The 20,315-nt window shown below is 38.8% G+C and overlaps 2 protein-coding genes across 3 annotated transcripts in view; both read left to right on the forward strand.

Annotated features, from left to right (window-relative positions):
* LOC132154336 (osteocalcin 2b-like) overlaps positions 1-1,036 on the forward strand; it is a 1,739-nt gene extending 703 nt beyond the window's left edge. The window contains exon 4 of the mRNA XM_059562880.1: positions 407-1,036. Within this exon, the coding sequence (XP_059418863.1) occupies positions 407-509 (103 nt within the window). The 3' untranslated portion in view covers positions 510-1,036. The remainder of the gene's footprint in view (positions 1-406) is intronic.
* A 10,948-nt stretch (positions 1,037-11,984) lies between these two features.
* angptl1b (angiopoietin-like 1b) lies at positions 11,985-17,214 on the forward strand. Of its 2 annotated transcripts, none has more exons than XR_009437236.1 (4): positions 11,985-12,820; positions 14,357-14,550; positions 16,491-16,757; positions 16,967-17,097. XR_009437236.1 is itself a non-coding variant. In XM_059564207.1 (4 exons), the coding sequence occupies exons 1-4, from the start codon at positions 12,013-12,015 to the stop codon at positions 17,152-17,154; spliced, it is 1,461 nt and encodes a 486-aa protein (XP_059420190.1). In that variant the 5' UTR covers positions 11,985-12,012; the 3' UTR covers positions 17,155-17,214. The 2 variants fall into 2 exon arrangements, 1 of the variants encoding a protein (XP_059420190.1); XM_059564207.1 differs by having other exon boundaries at positions 16,487-16,757; positions 16,967-17,214.
* The last annotated feature ends 3,101 nt before the right edge of the window (positions 17,215-20,315 follow it).

Below are 20,315 nucleotides of genomic sequence, written 5' to 3' on the forward strand. Positions count from 1 at the left end.
TATACACACACACATGCTCTCTCTCTCACACACACACACACACACACACAAACACAAACACACACGCTCTCTCTCACACAAACACACACACACACACACGCTCTCTCTCACACACACACACACACACATGCTCTCTCTCTCTCACACACACACACACACACACACACAAACACACACGCTCTCTCACACACACACACACCCACACACACACTCTCTCACACACACACACACACACACACACTCATGATAGTGTCACACTGATGTGAACGACACAGATCCGTCTCCTCACATAGTTCCTTTGACACTCTTCAATGTCTGATCACGTTATTTGATCATTGATAACTGACTGATGAAGAAGCGTTTGTGTTCAGATTCTCATGCTGGTTTATGTCTCTCCGTCCTTCAGTTTGCGAGAGGTTTGTGAAGTGAATCTGGACTGTGAACACATGGCTGAAACTGCTGGGATCATAGCAGCTTATACGGCGTATTATGGACCAATCCCATACTAACACACACACACACACACACACACACACACTGACCTCTGATGTCTTCATCCTCAGATAATGGTACCCTCACACAAGCTTTCCTATATGTTTGTTAATTTTTTTTCAAGACAATGTAATGTAGGTGATTTCAGGTTTAGTTGTCCTTTCTCTGGGAGAAATCAGTATAGAAATATCTTGATTTTTCATGTTTATATGCCAGTGATTGAACAATTATAGACTCAAATCACTCACTGTTAGTGAAAAGTGTTTAACTCCTCTATATTATCCCTGTGTATAGATATGAAGCATAGTTTAGGTTAAATTAGACAAATTAAATAGATTGTTGAAGAAGTAAATGGTTCTTGTTGCTATTTTTGTGAATCAAAGGTGCTATTTCAAACTGACTGAAGGCAGTTATTTTCCCTGTCGTGTTCTGTATATAAAACACATGAGATCTCTATTGACCTGTTACCTGATGCAGTTGACGTTGTTGTCAATTTTTTCTATTTTATTGTGCACATACTTTTTTGTAGAAACGTATACTGTAATAAAAAATACAATATATATATATATTTAAAATAGAAAGAGTGTCTGATTATTTTTTGTGTTGTGATCACTTTAAAAATGTCAGAACTGTTTGTTCAAAAACACAACAGATCAAATGAATCCCGATTCGTTATTCACGCGATATTTGGCATTTGGTCTGAAATCAATCGATCGCACTTCCTTCGCGTGAGCGCGCGTTCATGGTTCAGTCTGCTGTGAGCGCGCACTCTTACCCTCTCAGATGGAGTTTCTCATCGGCAGCCCGTTTTCGTCTCCTGTCGGACAGCGGATCCGTAAGTGCTTCACACTTATAATAGTTTGCGTGGATTATATATTAGATATATATATACAGTAGCCTATACTTTTATCTTTATAAGGCGCGTCCTGGAGCGTTGCGCGCGTGACGGAGCGATCAGACGCGTCTGAGAAACTGAACGCTGAGCAGAGCGATGCTGAAAACTAGTTAAGAAGAGAGAAGCGATTCTGCATCTTATTCAGAAAGTATCCGTGGAATGATGTTTAATCATAGTCAGTTTGATGTGTAGATCATCATCATCATGTCACATAACGTGCGGTCATACACTGTCATAAACGGGCAAAGTTCACTGAGCACCGGAACTCTGTCAGAAAGTTTAAACAAAACTGTTAAACAAAATAACTTCCTCTTTTCTCTTTCTCACTGTATGTTTTTCTTTTTCATATTAATGTAACAAACGCTCCTCAAAAAGAATGTGGTCAAAAGCAGCTGACAGTCACATGAGAGAGAGAGAGAGAGACCGAGAGAGAGAGAGATAGAGAGAGAGAGAGAGAGAGAGACATAGAGACAGAGAGAGAGAGAGAGAGAGAGACAGAGAGAGAGAGAGAGAGAGAGACATAGAGAGACAGAGAGAGAGAGAGAGAGAGAGAGAGACGAGAGAGAGAGAGAGAGAGAGAGAGAGAGAGAGAGAGAGAGAGACAGAGAGAGAGAGACAGAGAGAATTTAGAATTTGAAAATCCATTTAATTACAAAAAAAAAAAACATGTTACTTCCAATACATCGAATACATATTTTCACATAACATATTCACAAAAAAGTTAACATGTACATAAATATACATCTGCATCTTCCTAATACATAAAACCCCTTACTGCAAAAAAAATGCAAAGACTAACATGCCTTCACATACAGAACACAGCGCTTCTTTACAACACCACTTCATTTCAAAAGATAACAAATCATTCATTGCCTTAAAATAATTAAAATCTGTGACCACCCTTGACTTAATTAAATTGGTAAGAACCATCAGAACGTCCTGTCCAGATTTATTTTCAACCTTATTTTGCCTGCTTACGTAAATTGCCATTTTTGACTGACCCGACACAAAATTCAACAATTGACATTCAAAAGACCTTCTTCTTACATATTTAAAACCACAAATAAACATTTGCATAGAAAAAACCTCATTAAACGATGTTAAAAGATTCTCCAAAACATGGAATAAAGGTCTCAATCTGCAACAATACATAAAAGCGTGAAACACAGTTTCTCTTTGACCACAGAAAGGACAATCAGGACTTATTTCCGGATTTAACACCGAAATGAAAGCGTTTACAGCTATAACTCCATGTAAAATCCTCCACTGAATATCACCCCCCCTCTTGGGTAACGGTGGCTTATATAGAGCTCTCCATTCTGGTTTACACTCTTTACTTAGTCCAAGGGCATTACGCCATGGAGTATCACATCTGTTATTCAAGACTTTTCTATTAAAAACCTTCACACAACTTTTATACACCTCTTTAACATTCAGAGAATCATCACAAAAACATATATCTCTCTTCACCAAAAAAGGGCCATCACATTCTTCCAGTTTAGGAGACAAGATTAAAGTATAAAAGGCATCCTCCTCATTAGGCTTTAAAGTTCCTTGACAAAAGTCTGTGAGGATTTTTAATTCCTCTTCCAACAATGCTGACTTCCATTTGATAAGAATTTGCCGAACCAACCGAATGGATTTAATGCCCAGCTTTACAGCAGTCTCTTCAAGATTTTCAAAGGTAGGTCCAGCTGTATTTATCAAATGTCCAAGTGTTGTTACTCCAGCTTTGATTAAGTTGCCAGCACTTGCAGAAAGAAAAGAAACGTTTCCTGCATTGTCAAAACGAGTCCCATTAATCAATGGTTCTTGTAGTAACCAATAAAGAGTCCTTGGATTCTGTTCAATAAAAATATTAAACAAATTCCAAACTTTAAAAATGTTCTTGTAAAAAATTGGTGCATCTGATGTGTTTTCTTTCAGAGGATCCATTAAAAAGAGAGTTTTATCAAGACCTAGGCCTCCCACACTCTTTAAAATCTCACATGAAACAACTTTCCAGTTAGAGTCAAAGGATCCATACAATAATCGGTGTATAAAACGCATACGAAAAGTAGCAATTCTACTTTGCACGTTAATAAGACCTTGACCTCCTTCATCTTTGGGTAAAAATAGCACACTTTGGGATACCCAATGTAATTTTTCCCAAAAAAAGTCTACCAGGACTTTCTGAATCTCTACGAGTAGATTTAAAGGAGGATCCAGGCAGGCTACGCGATGCCACAAAGAGGAGGCCACAAGGTTGTTTATAATAAGAATACGCCCCCTGTAGGACATTCTTGGAATCAGCCACTTCCATTTATTTAATCTTCCTTTCACATTTTCAAGAACATTTTCCCAGTTTTTCTTTACAATGGAACCATCTCCAAGAAAAACACCCAGGTATTTAAAACCTCCTTTAGACCACAGTAAACCATTTGGGAGTATTGGAACACCCTGTGACCAATGTCCAACCAGAATTGCTTCACTCTTGGCCCAATTAACTGTAGCTGATGATATTTCTTTAAAATCGTTTAAAATATTTACCACTGTTTCGACATCCTTTTGATTACTAATAAAAATCACTACATCATCAGCATATGCTGACAGGGAAACATTTTTACCAGAATATGGTAAAATCAAACCTTTAATGTTTTCTCTTACCTTATGTAAAAACGGTTCAATGGCCACAGAATATAACATACCCGACAGAGGGCAACCCTGTCTCACACCTCTTTTCACCTCAAAAGGAGCACATAAGCCACCGTTAACCTTAATAATACTCTCAATATTATTATATAACACTCTGATTTTTTTCACAAAATCTTTTGTGAAGCCATAGGCTTCCAGGGTTTTAAACAAATATTGGTGTTCAACTCTATCGAAAGCCTTTTCCTGATCTAAGGAGATCAGGCCAACATCAATATCCTTCATTTGTGCAAGATCAAAAATATCCCGCACAAGTGCAATATTATCAAAAATTGATCTCTTAGGGATACAGTATGTCTGATCAGAGTGAATCACCTGCTCTAAAACACCTTCAATTCTGTTAGCAAGTGCTTTTGAGAGTACTTTGTAGTCACTACATAAAACCGAAACTGGTCTCCAGCATTTTATATCTGTCAGGTCTCCTTTTTTTGGTAAAAGGGTAAGAATAGCTCTCCGACAGCTTAACGGCAAATGTCCATTTTTAAAACTGTCATTTAAAACCTGAAGCAAATCTTCCCCCACCACAGACCAAAAAGTTTTAAAAAACTCAACTGACAGGCCATCTATACCCGGAGCCTTTCCATTCTCCATACTCTGAAGTGCTTTTTTAAGCTCCTCTAGACATAGTTCACCACTAAGATCCTTATTTGATTCAGTAGAGACTTGAGGTAAGTTTTCTAAGAAAGAAGAATTAATATTATCTTCTATGTTCAGCTCTGATTTATATAGCTCTTTATAAAAACAAACAATTCGTTTATGAATTTCATTAGCATCTGTTAACATTCTCCCCGACTCAGATCTTAATGAATGGAAAAATCTTTTTTTACCATTCTTTTTCTCAAGTCCAAAACAAAATTTTGATGGTACATCCATTTCTTCAATGCTTTGAAACCGAGACCTGATCAAAGACCCTTGTGCTCTCATCTCTAAAATTTTATTTAGTTTGGATTTTTTCTCGGAAATACACCTCGTACATGTCCAATCTCCAGTGGATTGTAGTCGTTCTTCCAAATTAATAATATCCATCTCTAAAATTTTCATTGACCTTTCTATATTTTTTGTGACATTCTTTGTATATTGCTGACTAAACTGTTTAATTTGGACTTTTCCATAGTCCCACCACTGTTGTATTGAGTTAAAAGTTGATTTTGTGTTCCTAAAATTTTTCCAGAAAAACTCAAAAGCATCTTTGAAACCTTTATCACTTAAAAGTGCATTGTTAAAATGCCAATATGCACTCTTTGGCTTAACAGAGTTCAAAAATATTGAACATTGAACCATACAGTGATCAAAAAAAGATACAGGAATGATACAACAGCTTCTAAAAACATTTATCTGATGTCTGAAGCAATATATCTTATCCAATCTTGCCAAAGACACAGCTTTATCACGGAAATGAGACCATGTATACTGTCTGCTATTCCCATGAAAATTCCTCCATACATCATTAAGCTCATGAGTTTTAATTAGTTGTATCAGCCTTTTACGTGATGGCATATGCGGTTCAAGGTGATTTCTGTCAATATTCTGTTCAGTACAATTAAAATCACCACCAAGCAGTAAGTAATCATCACTACTACATTTTTGCAAAGCTAAACATAACATATCTAAAAAAGCTATTCTTTCAACAGATGCAGTTGGGGCATATATTGAAAAAAAAACTAAAACTTCGTTTTCAAACACTGTCCTAATCTTTAAAATTCTGCCTTTTAGAATTTCTTCCACCTCATAAGAAACAGGGGTAAAGTATTTTAGAAAAAAGAACAGCAACCCCTGCACTAAGTGAGTTATTGTGACTCAAAAAAGAGAGCCCCTCCCATTCCATTGCCCAAACTGCTGCATTTTGTGCATCACTATGGGTCTCTTGCAATAAAATTACATCAAAACGTTTTTGTTTAACAAACTCATAGATCTCCGCTCTTTTTTTGCTGTCCCTTGCTCCATTGACATTCAGGGATGCAATATTAATGTTACTCATATTAAAAGAAAAGAAAAACAAATACAAGCCCCATACAAGCATAGCAGCTGGGACCGTGGAAACCAGGAAGTTAGACTTCTTCATTATTACTATTTTCGATACTAAGCTTTCTGACAATTTTCTTCAATCGGTACACTTCCCTATCAGTAAAACATCCCTCACTCATTAAACTCCTTGATCTCTCCACAAACAGCGTAGTATTTTGGAAAAACTTCTCAACATTTACATTTCGTTTATTTTTCGTGATTTTCAAAAACAGTTTAATGCTTTGGATGTCATAACCCTGAACTTGATACTCAGATTGAGACAAAACACTGCTGGAATCAGATGAATATCCATCACTTTCATCTTCTTCATCTGCCATCTCACTCACATCTACTTTTTTCACTATCTTCACAGCCCCTTCATTTTTTGTCATCTTCCTTTTCAGGGGTACCTTAAAAGACTGTGAGGTTTCTGTTTCTGTGAGATTCACATCAGAAACAAAAACAGAGGCTTTCTTTCCCTCTTGAACATTACTGGTTTGTATTTCACTTTCCATTGGTACAACCAGACTGTCCATTGGTTCCACAGAAATAGAGGATTCAGACCTGTTTACAGTCTCTGGTACACTCTTATCACCGTTCACCTTCACAACTGAATCTTTGTCTGCATCTTTTGTAACATCTACAAGAAGCTTATCAACACCTGTTTCTAGCAGTAATTCTGATGAGGTTTGTGGTCTAACTGTTTCATCATTCACAGCCTTTTCTACTTTATCTGGACATGAACGCACCAGGTGATCTGCCCTGCCACAGCCAAAACATCTCATCTTATCAGTAGTTGCATAGATTGAGTAGTCAAAATCATCCATACGAAAACTAAAAGACACATCAAGCTCACCATTGTCATTTAGTATCATGAATGCATATCTCCTAAAAGAAACTACATGTTTCAATAAGGGAGAAACATTTCCGAGTGGTATCTTTTTAATTGGTGAAACCAATTTACCATACCGAGATAGCATATTCACTAAAAAATCATCTTTTACAAAAGGTGGCACATTTGACAAAGTCACTTTTTTAGACGGCATTGAAAGGGGAAGCACGGGAGTGAACGCATCGTTTAGCACTAAACCACGCTCCACTAAATCATTTGCTTTTTCCACTGTACTCAAAAACATAACGATGGCATTGTTCATTCTGGATGTCGACAGAATAGAGTCGTAACCCACCACTTTACCTGCCGCTAAACAACATTCCTCTATACTTGTAGCAGACGCTACTTTCACACCATGACGCCTAGTAAGTGACTCTAAAACCACCGAGCTGGCACCTGCCATGCTTTTGCGAAACCGAAAGCGGTATGGCGCCCCGCTCACAAAACGTCCTTACACTCAAAAAACAAACTAATTTGTGTGTTTTTTAAAGTAAAAGACAGAAAAAAGAAGGAAAAGTTTGCAAACGCACCTTGCACACACGCTCTCACAGCCACGCTCCACTCGCCCAAACACTCGTGCACGCGCACAGAGAGAGAGAGAGAGAGAGAGAGAGAGAGAGGGAGAGAGAGGGAGAGGGAGAGAGAGAGAGGGGAAGGTATGAAGAGAGAGAGAGAGAGAGAGAGAGAGAGAGAGAGAGAGGGAGAGGGAGAGAGAGAGAGGGGAAGGTATGAAGAGAGAGAGAGAGAGAGAGAGAGAGAGTAGAAGAGCAGTATAAGAGGCAGGCGTCTGCTGCTCATCTGAAGAAGGAGAGACTACGACAGACAGAACACAGAGGTCAGTGACTGGAGCTTTATTTCTGCTGTTTTTACAAAACAGATCTGTTGATACTTATGCTGCTTCTGTAGACAAAGCCTTTGTGTGTTGTGGAAGTTTGAAGAACAGTGTCAATATTTGTTATTTGTAAATGAACATTAAATTAGGCAAAATTTATCTAAATTAGCTGCAGATGTATTATGTCTAAGTCTCACTCTATGCTGAAGTGTTACTAGACAAACTGTCACATTACATGATCCTCAGAAATAAGAAGAAAAGTTGCTGTTAGTTTTTGTGGCAGTCTTGAATAGGCTTCAGAAGAATGTAACACTATCCCGTCTTGTTTTTCCACTCGCAGATTCTTCCTCTAGCTCTCAACTAGTGTTACTCTGTGTTACTTTTTCCAATACTTTGTCTTGGTTTGGGAGTCTGTTTGCACTCCAGTATTGTTGAATTTCAAGTTCAAGTTCATGTTTCTTTATAAAGCATATTTAAAAAGTGTTGCATTAATGAAATAAAACATGCAGATAAAACCATAAAAAATTAATTAAAACAACAACAAAAACTGTATTACACAGTCAACCCCATAAGCTAAAGAGAATAAATGAGTCTTCAGTCTAGAATTTAACAAAAAGTGGCATGTGCAAACCTCTGAAAGTCTTGTTGTTTGGTAGAATCATAGTTTATTTTTCATCAGTGTTCTGTCAAATTCAACTAATATCTACAATGTTAAACTCTGAAAAGTGTCAGTGTAGTGATTTTGGAGAATTATGTAAATAATTTGGCTCATATTCTTATGGCAGTCTTATAATATCCACCCTTTATGTGCTGACATCTACACAAGCCATAAACTGATTCTCCCAATTCTGCAGCAATTATGTTTCCAAACATCCTTAATGACTGTGTTACTGAGGCTTTCGAAGATTTTAGTGCCTGAGAAATATTTGAGTAGTTTGTATGAGCTAAGAAGCTTTTGATTGACTGCCCCAGGACAGAAAAACTGACCTAACTTATTTTCTTTGACCCAAAATGGTAACAGAACACTTCGTTCCTTCTGTTTTCTTGACATTGTGAAAGATCACACACTACTGCCAAAGCAGTTTACATAATGGAAAATCTAAAGCAGCCTTTAGTCCTGAACATTTTCACCAAACCACAGGAATAGCATGCTCAGTGTTTGTCATCAGTCATGCCAGTCCAGCTCTATTTCAGTTCTGCTCGTGTCAAATACATGCAACTACATCGCTTTCTCTCATTTTCTGCCAAGAAAAGTATGCTTTTTGAATTCATTTCTTTAAATTCATTCATTTACAGACATTTAAGGCGAGACACTGCAGGTGAATAGGGCAAAAAAAATAACTAATAGTTATCACCTTACTTACCCAGTTGATTGATTACATTGATTATTGCAAACATTTTTTGTATTACAAGTTTTCAAAAATGTTATGTTTAAATATGCAAATGAGGCATTATTTAATGAAAAATGTGCTATTTTGCATAAATGTCTAGTACAAAAATCTGAACACTAGATGAAGTCAGTTTCAAATTTTTTGTTTACTTTTTTTGACATATTAGCGTCAAATGTTTTTACAGAGGGAATTCTGGTTATCTTTTTTTGTCACTCCATAATTCAGAAAATACTTTGAACAGCCAGAAAACAATATATTTTCACAATTTTTGGGGGAATAGAATGTTGTATATAATCAAGGAAAATATATATGAACAAATCCCTCTGTAAAAACCTTCAGAATATAGACAGGAATAAAAATGTCAAGTTTGGTGTGTGTAAGTGCTACTGAAGTGGAGATTTATGGCTCAGTGTTGAAGAAAACACTCATTTTGAGAAAACGGCCTTTAAAAATATGTATTGTAATTGAAATCTATTGACACAAACAGAAAAAGTGCTATAAAAGAAACACTTAACAGTGTCTTTTGGATGTTTTCCTTCCACTAGATTGAAAAAGCACTTTATGAAAAACCAAAAAGCCCAAAATCTCAAAATTGACAGGTGCTTGAAAAAACTGTGTTTTTGCCTGCAGTGTCTCACCTTAAAAACTAATTATTATAAAGCAGCATTCAGCAAGGAAACATTACATATTACATATATGAACTATAAATAATTGTAAAGACAAGTTTCCACTTTTGAATGATGCACACAGTCACTGGAGGAGTCAGTGAGTTTCTTATGGAGAAGCCCAACCTTTCAGGGTTGAGGAGCAGAGAAGGAAAAAAAAAGAAAAAAGAAGAAAAAAAGAAAAAAACAAACACTGGGCCACTAATAAGATGGAAAGCAAACTCACCTGACCCTGAGCTGTATGTAGCATGACAGGTAAACAAATCCACCCTCAACACAGATAAACATTCAAATTAAACATCCTGTCGTGATTTGAGCTTTGTATGTCACCGATATGAGCTTTGTTCTTCTGTGAAATACACAAGGAGATGTTATGTAAAGAAGTCTCTGTGTGTAGAACTAAAAAATCACTTTTCCACCGCAGCTGTCAGATCTCATTTGTGCCTGAGCATTTTCAGACGTACACCAGTGCTAATGAGGCTAAACACTGTTGCTTCTCATAAATCTGACAGACGGAATATGAAACAATTTATTTATAAAGCACATTTAAAAACGGCTTACACTGATTAAAAGTGGTCAACATGGAACAGTTAGACCTAAATAATTAGAAGATCTGAGTATTCTAGCCTAATCAACCCTGAATTTAACTATTACATTAAGCCAGTGGAAGAACACTAATACAAGGGAAATGTGGTCTCTGTTTTTAGATCTTGTCAAAATCCTTGCGAGCAAATTTATGTAGATTGGATTACAGTAATGGATGACTTATTCCAAATCTTTGCTTGACAGAATATGCTTTAATTTTACAATGTCAAAGAAGTCAAAGATCACTCCGAGGGTTCTGTAAATGTGTTTAGAGTGGACCTTACTGGGCTTTTAGGACCGGGAAAGAAGAGATGAGACAACCTAAGATCAAACATTTGTTTTGTCTTCATTAAGCTGCCAAAAAATATTCACCATCCAACTCTTAATATCATTAATTCACTTGAACAAGGCATTAAATTAAAATATAGGGTCAGGCCTCACTGGAAGGTAAACCTGGGAATCATTTGGACAACAGTAATAAACAAATCTATACTCCTGAAGAATGTAGCCAAACGAGAAGCATATAAATGACCCAAAATAGATGGGGCACCCTGGGGCACGCCACACAATAACAGAGCAATGAAGATGAGGAGGAAAAAATCCCCAAATTTGCAGAAAAGGTACTGTTGTCAAGGTAAGAAGCAAACCCTGTGCTGTGCCCTAGATACCTAAAATGTGACGTTAGTGAAGGATATTACGGTCAGTGGGATCAAATGCTATGCTCAGATCCAAACAAAACTAAAACAGAGCATCAGCCTGAATCCAGAGCAATATAATATTATTTTGACCTTTAACAGAGATGACACAGGTATAGGTAGGGATCTAAAACAAGATTCAAATGAACAATATGTTAAAAGAATACTTTGCTGCAGGATATAGTTGTTGTTTTTTTTCAGCAGAGGTTTGCTCAATTGTATGTTTAAAACTAGCTGGAACAAAACCTTTGGCTAGAGAGCTGTTTACTACAGCTGTTACCATAGGACTAATACTAGAATAAACATATGTAAAAAAAATACTATATAAATATCCAACAATAACAACTTAGAGCCAGAATACTTAGATTGCATCAGCTAACTTGGTTAAAGAGACAGCTTGTAAATGATACGGACAAGTAAAAGGAGGAGATACAATTCAGAATAGCACAAGACAAACATAAAGGCTGGGAACTGATGGATTAAATGAGAGAAAGGGTGCGAGCACTCAGATTCAGACTCAGCTGGATAGTGATCAAACAATAACCTCCAAATCTAAAATTGTAAAACCACAACATCTAGTGTACGACCTAAATTATGAGTTAGACCATAGTTGGACTGGTGTAAAAATCCTCAAGAATAAATAAACTGTCAGTACAAGTTTTGGGGCTTGACAAAAGGTGTTGTCACTGCATGGAAAACATCTCATTTTTGGAGTGAAATGTGTAATGGTGAATCAATAGCAATTATTGTGTTACTGTCCAACCCAATCAAATCTGAGCCACAGTTGTACAGCACCATAATTACAGTCTATATGACGATACGTTGTCGTTTTGTCTCAGGGTTCATGGGTCAGATCTCCTCTTTGCTGCTATGAGTCCTCATGCCTGGATCTTTGGTGTCCTTCTCTGCATCCTCACTTGTGCATGGAGCAAGAGTGCATACAAAGGGTCTGACCTGAGCCGAAAGCGGAGGCTCGTAGAAGATGCAGCCAATGGGACCCCTAGGAAGTGCTCTTATACATTCTTGGTCCCAGAGCAGAAGATCACGGGGCCGATCTGTGCCAGCCAGGGCCCTTCTCTGACAGATAAAGAGCGTGTGACGCAGTCGGACATAGCTGACGTCCGGGAGCTCCTGAGCAAGCAGAGACGTGAAACGGACACGCTCCGGATGATTGTGGACGTGGATGGAAACATGGTCAATGAAATGAAACTTTTACGCAAAGAGTCACGCAACATGAACTCCCGCGTCACCCAGCTGTACATGCAGCTGCTGCACGAAATCATTCGCAAGCGTGATAATTCACTGGAGCTGGCGCAGCTGGAGGCACGGATCCTCAACAGCACGGCCGAGGCACTGAGGCTGTCCGCTCTCTACAGGGAGCTGGAGGTGCGCTTCTCCTCGCTGGCCGCGCTGGTCAATAACCAGTCGCTGCTGATCGGGGCTCTGGAGGAGCAATGCCTGCAGGTGTACGGGAATCACAGACGAGAGCCGCTGCCTCCTCCTCTCGTGCAGGTCGTGCCTGAGAACCTCCCTGTGTACGTGCCTAGCTTCTCCAATGAGATCCCGAGGAGTCACGGCTGGCCCGTTCCAGAGGACAGGAGTCCCAGGACGGCTCCATCACCCACAGGAGGCTCGCTGGACCTGAAACACCCTCCTCAGGGGAACGTCAGTCTGGAGGGTAATGGACCCATTACACAGTGTTGGCCAAAATACTCTCTGGTCATTTCCATTTGTGTCACTAAAATGCATTGAAAATCAATACTACACACCAAATATTTAAAGAATAAGTCACATTTATGCAATAGATTATGCAATAGAATCACCCTGAAATACCAGAGGGCACAGTTTCAGGACTCGATTTTTATGAACCTAGTTGATTGTGACAGAGTCACCTAGTCAATTCTAATCCATCAGACAGACCTGATTCTAACCTGAAACAAACAGGGGTAAAGACTACTATTATTACCCATTATTATTATTATTAAATAGTCTTTTCATCTTTTTTTTTTTTATGCAGGAGCGACATTGGTAACATGAAAGTGCAAGGCTTTTGGTGTTCGTCCCTTCCAGTTCTGTTAGTTGTACAAAAACTGTTAAGATGTTTAATCTTGCAAACTGGTATTAGTTTTAAAAGAAGGTTTCCAACAGTTATGTTTAGGATTAGGAGTTGGTTAGGAGAATATAGCAGTTTTAGGGAAGTCATGGCCTAATGGTTTGAGAGACGGACTCCCAATCGAAAGGTTGTGAGTTTGAGTCCCGGGCCGGCAGGAATTGTGGGTGGGGGGAGTGCATGTACAGTTCTCTCTCCACCTTCAATACCACGACTTAGGTGCCCTTGAGCAAGGCATCGAACCCCCAACTGCTCCCCGGGCGCCGCAGCATAAATGATGAACACTGCTCCAGGTGTGTGTTCACAGTGTGTGTGTGTGTGTGTGTGTGTGTGTGTGTGTGTTTGTTTGTTTGTTTGTTTGTTTGTTTGTTTGTGTGTGTGTGTGTGCACGCACACACACACTTTGGATGGGTTAAAAGCAGAGCACGAATTCTGAGTATGGGTCACCATACTCAGCTGTATGTCATGTCACTTTCACGTTCATTTTAATCTAAATGATGAAAACATTAAATCATTCCTGACAATTAATAATACAAATACAGTATTGAATGTTAAAAGCTATAAAATTCACGTGTATTGATATTTATTGATATTGCTCGATGTAAGTAACTTTTCACAAGTTCAGTTTTCTAAGACTTAAAATAATCAGACATTAAAAAGTAATTGCAGACCTATGTACCTCAAACAGTAGAGCACTGGGCTTGCAACACCAAGTTCATCAGTTCAATTTCCAGGGAAAGCAAGAACTAATAAAATGTATACTTTAAATGCAATGCAAGTGGCACTTGATAAAAACATCCGCCAAATGCATGAATGTAAATCAAGAGCAGAAATGTGCAATATGGTATGTACAAAAGCCTAATCAGACCCAATAAAACAACAGGCCAGTGCAGAAAATAGCTGAAATTGAGCTAGTTTTCTCACTTGTTAGCTGCTAACCTTATAGACATTAACAGGTATCAAGTAATCTACAAAGAACAAAAGGACTATCTGAAAGGCAGAAGAGCATAACTGAAGAAACATGTCAGTACTGAAGAGCTTTACTGATGCTGGTTCCTCATCAGCAGAGTGTGTTACCCCCTTTGTGTTTGCTGGTGTCTGGAGGTCCCTTTCGGGACTGTCTTCAGGTGATGCAGGCTGGTCACTCCACCAGCGGGACGTATCTTCTGAAGCCGGATGGGACGGAGACGCCTGTACAGGCCTGGTGTGAGCATGACGTGGACAGAGGTGGCTGGACGCTTATCCAGAGGAGGAAAGATGGATCCGTCAACTTCTTCAGGAACTGGGACAGCTATAAGGTAGCGATGTCTGATTCACAATCAATCACTCTTTTGAACCAGTTCTTTTGAATGATTCAGTGATGGATGACTTTGTCATCAAAAACACAAAGATAAATGCAAATATTCCAACGAAAAAAAAAAATAAGAAAAAAAACACACACGGCTGAATAACTGTGCAATCTTTGGAGAATATTGCAAAGCAATAAAGTGCTGCAGTGGTGAAACATTTTTGTAAGCATCATATAAGTTTGTAATTTTGACAAACCCAGTAGGATTTTTCCTTTGGCTTTTGGATTATGAGCAACAAAAGTTTATGATAATTACATAATTTGAGATTGTTACACAAATGATCATTTACAGGACCAGAGTTTTGCTTAAGAAAGCCTAATTTTCACACAATTTCTAGCACAATATTATGACCTCAATAGTTTTAACGTTACTTTTGAATAAAACATTTTGAACACCTTCATATGTGTGAGTATCCTGATACAGTGTTGCACCTGCACTGAAGCGAATCCTGTGAAACTACAGTTCAATAAAACCCACTTATAAGTTAATATTATATAAATGTGTTATGCTATATACATTTTGCATTTGTTGACGTTATCGGGTAGGTTTAGGTTTGGGTTTGCTGTAGAGGGAATGTTGTTTTCAACATGATATAGGGTTAACCTTTTAGTGAAGTCTGAACTGCTGCAATACGTGCACATACGAACCAATGAAATATCAACAGGGTCACGGATATATAGTGAATCTGTGTTTCAGTGCCACTAACTGGACATTTCACTTTGAAACTGCCACGAAGTGTGCATTAAGACACGCAATATCTGTTTAGCAGACATGTTGGCATGAGCACACGTTTTTAGTGAGTTTCTTGCTCATTATGATAATCCTCACAAATGAAGAACTTTCTTGAATTTTGAAGCCGAAATACAATTGGCAAAACCCTTTTAAATTCCGGAATAATAGAAAATTAAACACTAACAGATCTCCAGCTGTAATAATATTGACCAAAAACACACAAAATAACAATTAATTTACTCTGCTTTAACAGTTAGTAACAAAGCATGCTGGGAACTAATAAATCTGCTAAAAAATCTGCTGTAACTCATTCAGTGTGTGTGTGTGTGTGTGTGTGTGTGTGTGTGTGTGTGTGTGTGTGTGTGTGTGTGTGTGCATTCACATATATATATGGGAATATGTATGTGCAATATATGTGCACGCTAAAGGATAATACTTTTTTACGAATATTACATGTAATTCTATTTTGTCTTCATTTCTAAATATTTTTATATGTATCTATATATAGCCATACATTGTCAATGCATATACTGCAGTATACTGAAAAATGTAAACACTAGTTTCCCATATATACGGAAATGTGATTTGTAATAAATTGCATTCTATTTTGACTTCAGGACGATGGAACTGGAAGTGTTAAAATGCAACTGGTTTTCAGGTTTTGGTCTACAAAAATACTGCAATCTATACAGACAATTTAAATGGTTAAATGAATTGGACCATGTCTCTATCAGCTGTGATTCATGTATTTCCGTCAGAGAATCAGACTGATGTTGTTGTAGAATGTGTCTCAGAGGAACACTAGTAATGAAGGTGAAAGTGATGGAGCTCCTAAACAGCTGGATCTGGTTTTCAGGTTTGTGCCTCGTGATCATTTGTTTTGATTGCACTCATGTCCGTGTGTCAGTGGTTCTTTCATTCTGAGCCCCCCGTCCACACACACACACACACACACACTTTATGTGCAGCCAAAGCGCTTGATGAACTGCTGCAGGTGTGTGTGCTCTGTAACTCTAGCATGCTTACTGCTGTAGAGAAATAATAATAATGTCCCTCATCAGCCCAAAGCCCTGTTGTTCAGAGAAACCTGATGTGGTGGTAATGATAACAGTGCCTGCTGTGAATCGCTGTGTGCAGCTCTCTGTTTCTCCAGAAAGGCTTTGGTGATGTGGACGGGGAACACTGGCTGGGTCTGGAAACCATCTATAACCTGGGCAAACAGGAAGACTACAAGCTGCTGGTGGAGCTGGAGGACTGGATGGGGAAGAAGGTTTACGCGGCCTACAGCAGCTTCCACCTGGAGCCCGAGAGCCAGTCGTACCGTCTGCGTCTGGGAACCTATCAGGGCAACGCTGGAGATTCACTGAGCAGCCACAACGGCAAACAGTTCACCACGCTGGACCACGACAACGACGCCTTCTCAGGTGATCCTACACCACACGTGAGATCGTTTATGGCACGTCATTATAAACCCTGGGTCACTGTGGCTCATTCAAACTGAATCACAGGTACATCATTCAGAATGACATGTTTACAAGGACAACAATAAGTCTTGTTTTCCAGTGCAAATATCTAAACATTCATAAATCAAGAAACATGAATTGAGAGATGTTGATTCTGGATTGTCTCTCAGGTAACTGTGCTCATTTCCACAAGGCTGGCTGGTGGTACAGCGCCTGCGGTCAGGCCAATCTGAACGGTGTGTGGTACTCCGGAGGAGTCTATCGCAGCCGCTTCCAGGACGGCATCTTCTGGGCCGATTATGGAGGGGGGTTTTACTCCATGAAGTCTGTGCGGATGATGATCAGACCCATCGACTGAAGCCTGGCGGACAAATGAACGTGAATCATCGCCATTTTGGAATAAAATTGTATTTCAGTCTTTTCAGTGTCATAATTTTAAGCACATTTTGGCAAACCATATCCCCAACAAGAATATGTTTGACAGGGTTTTCCTGATTAGAAATGAATCAAAAGGCAAAAAATGGCACATCTAACTGCTGCCTTTTTTACATGATTTAACCCTTTAAAAAAGCTTTGTTGGTAAGCATGAATGTATTTAGGTTAATTCAGTAATGTCCGTTTTTCTCCATGTATCATGAGCTTTCAGAATGTAACAAGATTTTGATTTGACTTTGGAAGCTTTGTTTAAATATTCTGATTATTACAGAATATTTATTACAGAAGATTATTACCAAATACTGCGGTTTCTCTAGAAATGTTCAAACATGTATTTATTACAAATTTTGGCGAAATAAAGCGTCCATACATCACAGTTTCTGTCTGGATGAATCAGGGTATATTCTGTTGGCTTTATAGAGGTTAGAGGAGCAGAAGAGCCGAGCACAGAAGCACAATGAGAAACATATTGCTGCATGGGGAGAGCGGGGAAGAGGAACCGCTGGGTGGAAACAGGCCAAATGTCTGTGGTTGTTGTGTGTTTTTCCTTCTCTTTCAGCCCAGCTACTGGCTAATACTTGTTCTCTGTGCAGACGTTTAACTGACTTTAGCTTTGAACAAAAGCTTCTGCTTCCTCAGTGCTTGGAACTATAGTTTAGTTGGTTTCATTGCTGCAAAAATCATATGACACAAAAGGCTTTTGAATCAAACTTGCCATTGTTTTTTTTCATGATTTTTAGAAATACAAAGTTAAGGCCCATTCACACCAAGCACGATAACTATAAAGATAACGATAAAGATATAGTTCTGAAAATCGTTCTCAATATTAAAGAATAGCAGTACAACTATAACGATAAAGGCATAGAGAAACGGTATCGTTGCAATCATTTTAAAACGATTTTTTTTTCCAGCTGATGAACGATACAAACATTCACATCCAATCAGAATCCACCCTGCTGTAACGAGCTCGAGGATTTAAAGCGGCAGACGCACGTGCGCTCAGAATAAACAGACGATATCGTTTATAGTTGTCTTTATAGTTATCATTCTTGGTGTGAACGGGGCTTAACTCTTGATAACTTGGCAGGAAATCTGAAGCAATCAAAAGAAGCATCCAGACTTGTGTAGTCTTCAGTTTGCAATATAAAAAACACTCCAAGAATAACACGTTTATCTTATGGACAGGTAATATCATCAATCCAGATTGTAAGTCTGTCCATCCATCGTTCTCCACATCTATAGGTGTCCCTGAACGGATGGTCCATACATTAAACCCTGCTGATCAAATAGACAAAGAACAGCCAAGAGACCAATAACACGCCACCACTACAACTTTAATACATCTTTACGGAGTGTTTATTGCCATGTTAATGGAAAAAAAAAATCTGGCAAAAGGGTTTATAGGTTCTGCTCTTTAATTTGTCTTTTTTTTTCGTACAAATGTTTTTTAAAGTATGACTTTAGGGAGCTCTGGTAACTTTATATGTGGCCACTGTGTGTATTTTGGGTAATTCTGGTGGTTTCTAGGCTTGAAAAGAGTCCCTCCTGGTCTTCTGGTGTTTCTGATCATTTAGTGCAGTAGTAGAAGTAGAATTGTTCATGACTGGAGCACAAACGCTGCTCTTATTAAATGTGACATGTTAAATGCACACTGTTTCTGTAGCACAGTTGTGTGTTCTGAGCTCCTGCTATTGTACGACCGAATGATCCTCCTGTCTGTATGGTGCACATAAGTCACTCTCACAGCCGTAGAGACACTCTGAGAGTCCAGATGCATAAATGCAAACCTCAAATTAACATAAGCATGTTGGGTGCATTAGCACATCCCTGAAGCACACAGGGAGCCAGTGTGATCCAGCGTTTCCAAAAACTCCTCTGGTTTCTCTGCCTGAAGGAAAAGCTTTCTTTCAGTGCTGGCATAGCGTGAGCCGGGCCTGAAATCTGACTGGCGTTCGCACCGTTTGACCAGGTCTAGTGAAGCGTGACCCTGTAGATGGGCTTGTGCGCTGGGACTGCTGGCTCTCACGAGGTGCTTGTGGGTGAAGGTGACATCTTTGGCCCACATGCGGAGACCACACGGCTGTCCTGGACGTCTGACGGTCTGAAGGGAGTCATTCTGAGACTGTAGAGGGGAAAAGAACTCGATACAGAGCTGAGAGATGATGTGGAAAAAACTCACATCAAATTCTCTCTGGATTCTGTGGATGCTGGAAAGTCCAACCAGACATTTGTTAATTCTACATGTGGATAAGGAGATGCTAATCAGTTCAGCTCGCTCTTGAACTGTTGTCATAAAACATTTCATATCTGATGGCAGCAGAATAAGAACCACAGTCAGATGTCCTTCCATTCCTTCTCTCATCAGGAACCAGAGCAAGATCACATCACACTAAGAGAGTCAGGGACAACTACGCAAATGTCAACCCATGCTACTTCTGAAAAAAGGTCTAGATTCATTGAGGTGAAAATTTAAAGCTTTGATTTTATCATAAGGTAATTAATTGGATTAAATCTGCTCTCCCGGTCCTGATGCTGAGTGCCAGTTCACTTACTAGATCATGTTGGGGATTGTTAATCTATGCTGTCCTACACAAACACCAATAAAAATACTGGAAATAAAATGTGTGGGTGTTTCACACCAGAACAAGCTGAAATTTGCACAATGCAATGTCTGACTGCTGGTTAATATAACTGTGCTGCATAAACTGAAGAGCAAGGTCATTTCAGAGGAGGACCAAATTATTGTATTTTGATTCTGAAGACTTTTCTGTAGAACTACCTCACTGATGAATCATTAAAGTATATGGAACACGGAATTAGATCAATTTGATTTTAATGTTGATTTAAATACAAATCTCATTTCCATTGTGATAATAACATCATAACAGAATTGTAGAAACTCTGGGTAGTAGAAGCAGTGTTTAATTCCTGAATGAATCAGAGTTTTTGAACAAATCAGTGGAGTGAATGATTCAGTGACTCACTCAAACAGACAGCGGTTGTGTCTGAAATCACTTCATTTCTTCTTCCCTACATTAGTCCACTAGTAAAGTCCACTTGAAGGACCAGCCAGTTTCCAGCACT

Source organism: Carassius carassius, chromosome 12 (genome assembly GCF_963082965.1).
Source record: "Carassius carassius chromosome 12, fCarCar2.1, whole genome shotgun sequence".
NCBI classification, from domain to species: domain Eukaryota; kingdom Metazoa; phylum Chordata; class Actinopteri; order Cypriniformes; family Cyprinidae; genus Carassius; species Carassius carassius.

Bases quoted from the DNA above. Each gene is read 5' to 3' on its own strand.
- angptl1b (XM_059564207.1), top strand. From the start codon at position 12,013: ATGAGTCCTCATGCCTGGATCTTTGGTGTCCTTCTCTGCATCCTCACT. The intron at 12,821-14,356 runs GTAATGGACCCA...TGGTGTCTGGAG, and splicing joins GGGGAACGTCAGTCTGGAGG to GTCCCTTTCGGGACTGTCTT. The intron at 16,758-16,966 runs GTGATCCTACAC...ATTGTCTCTCAG, and splicing joins CGACAACGACGCCTTCTCAG to GTAACTGTGCTCATTTCCAC.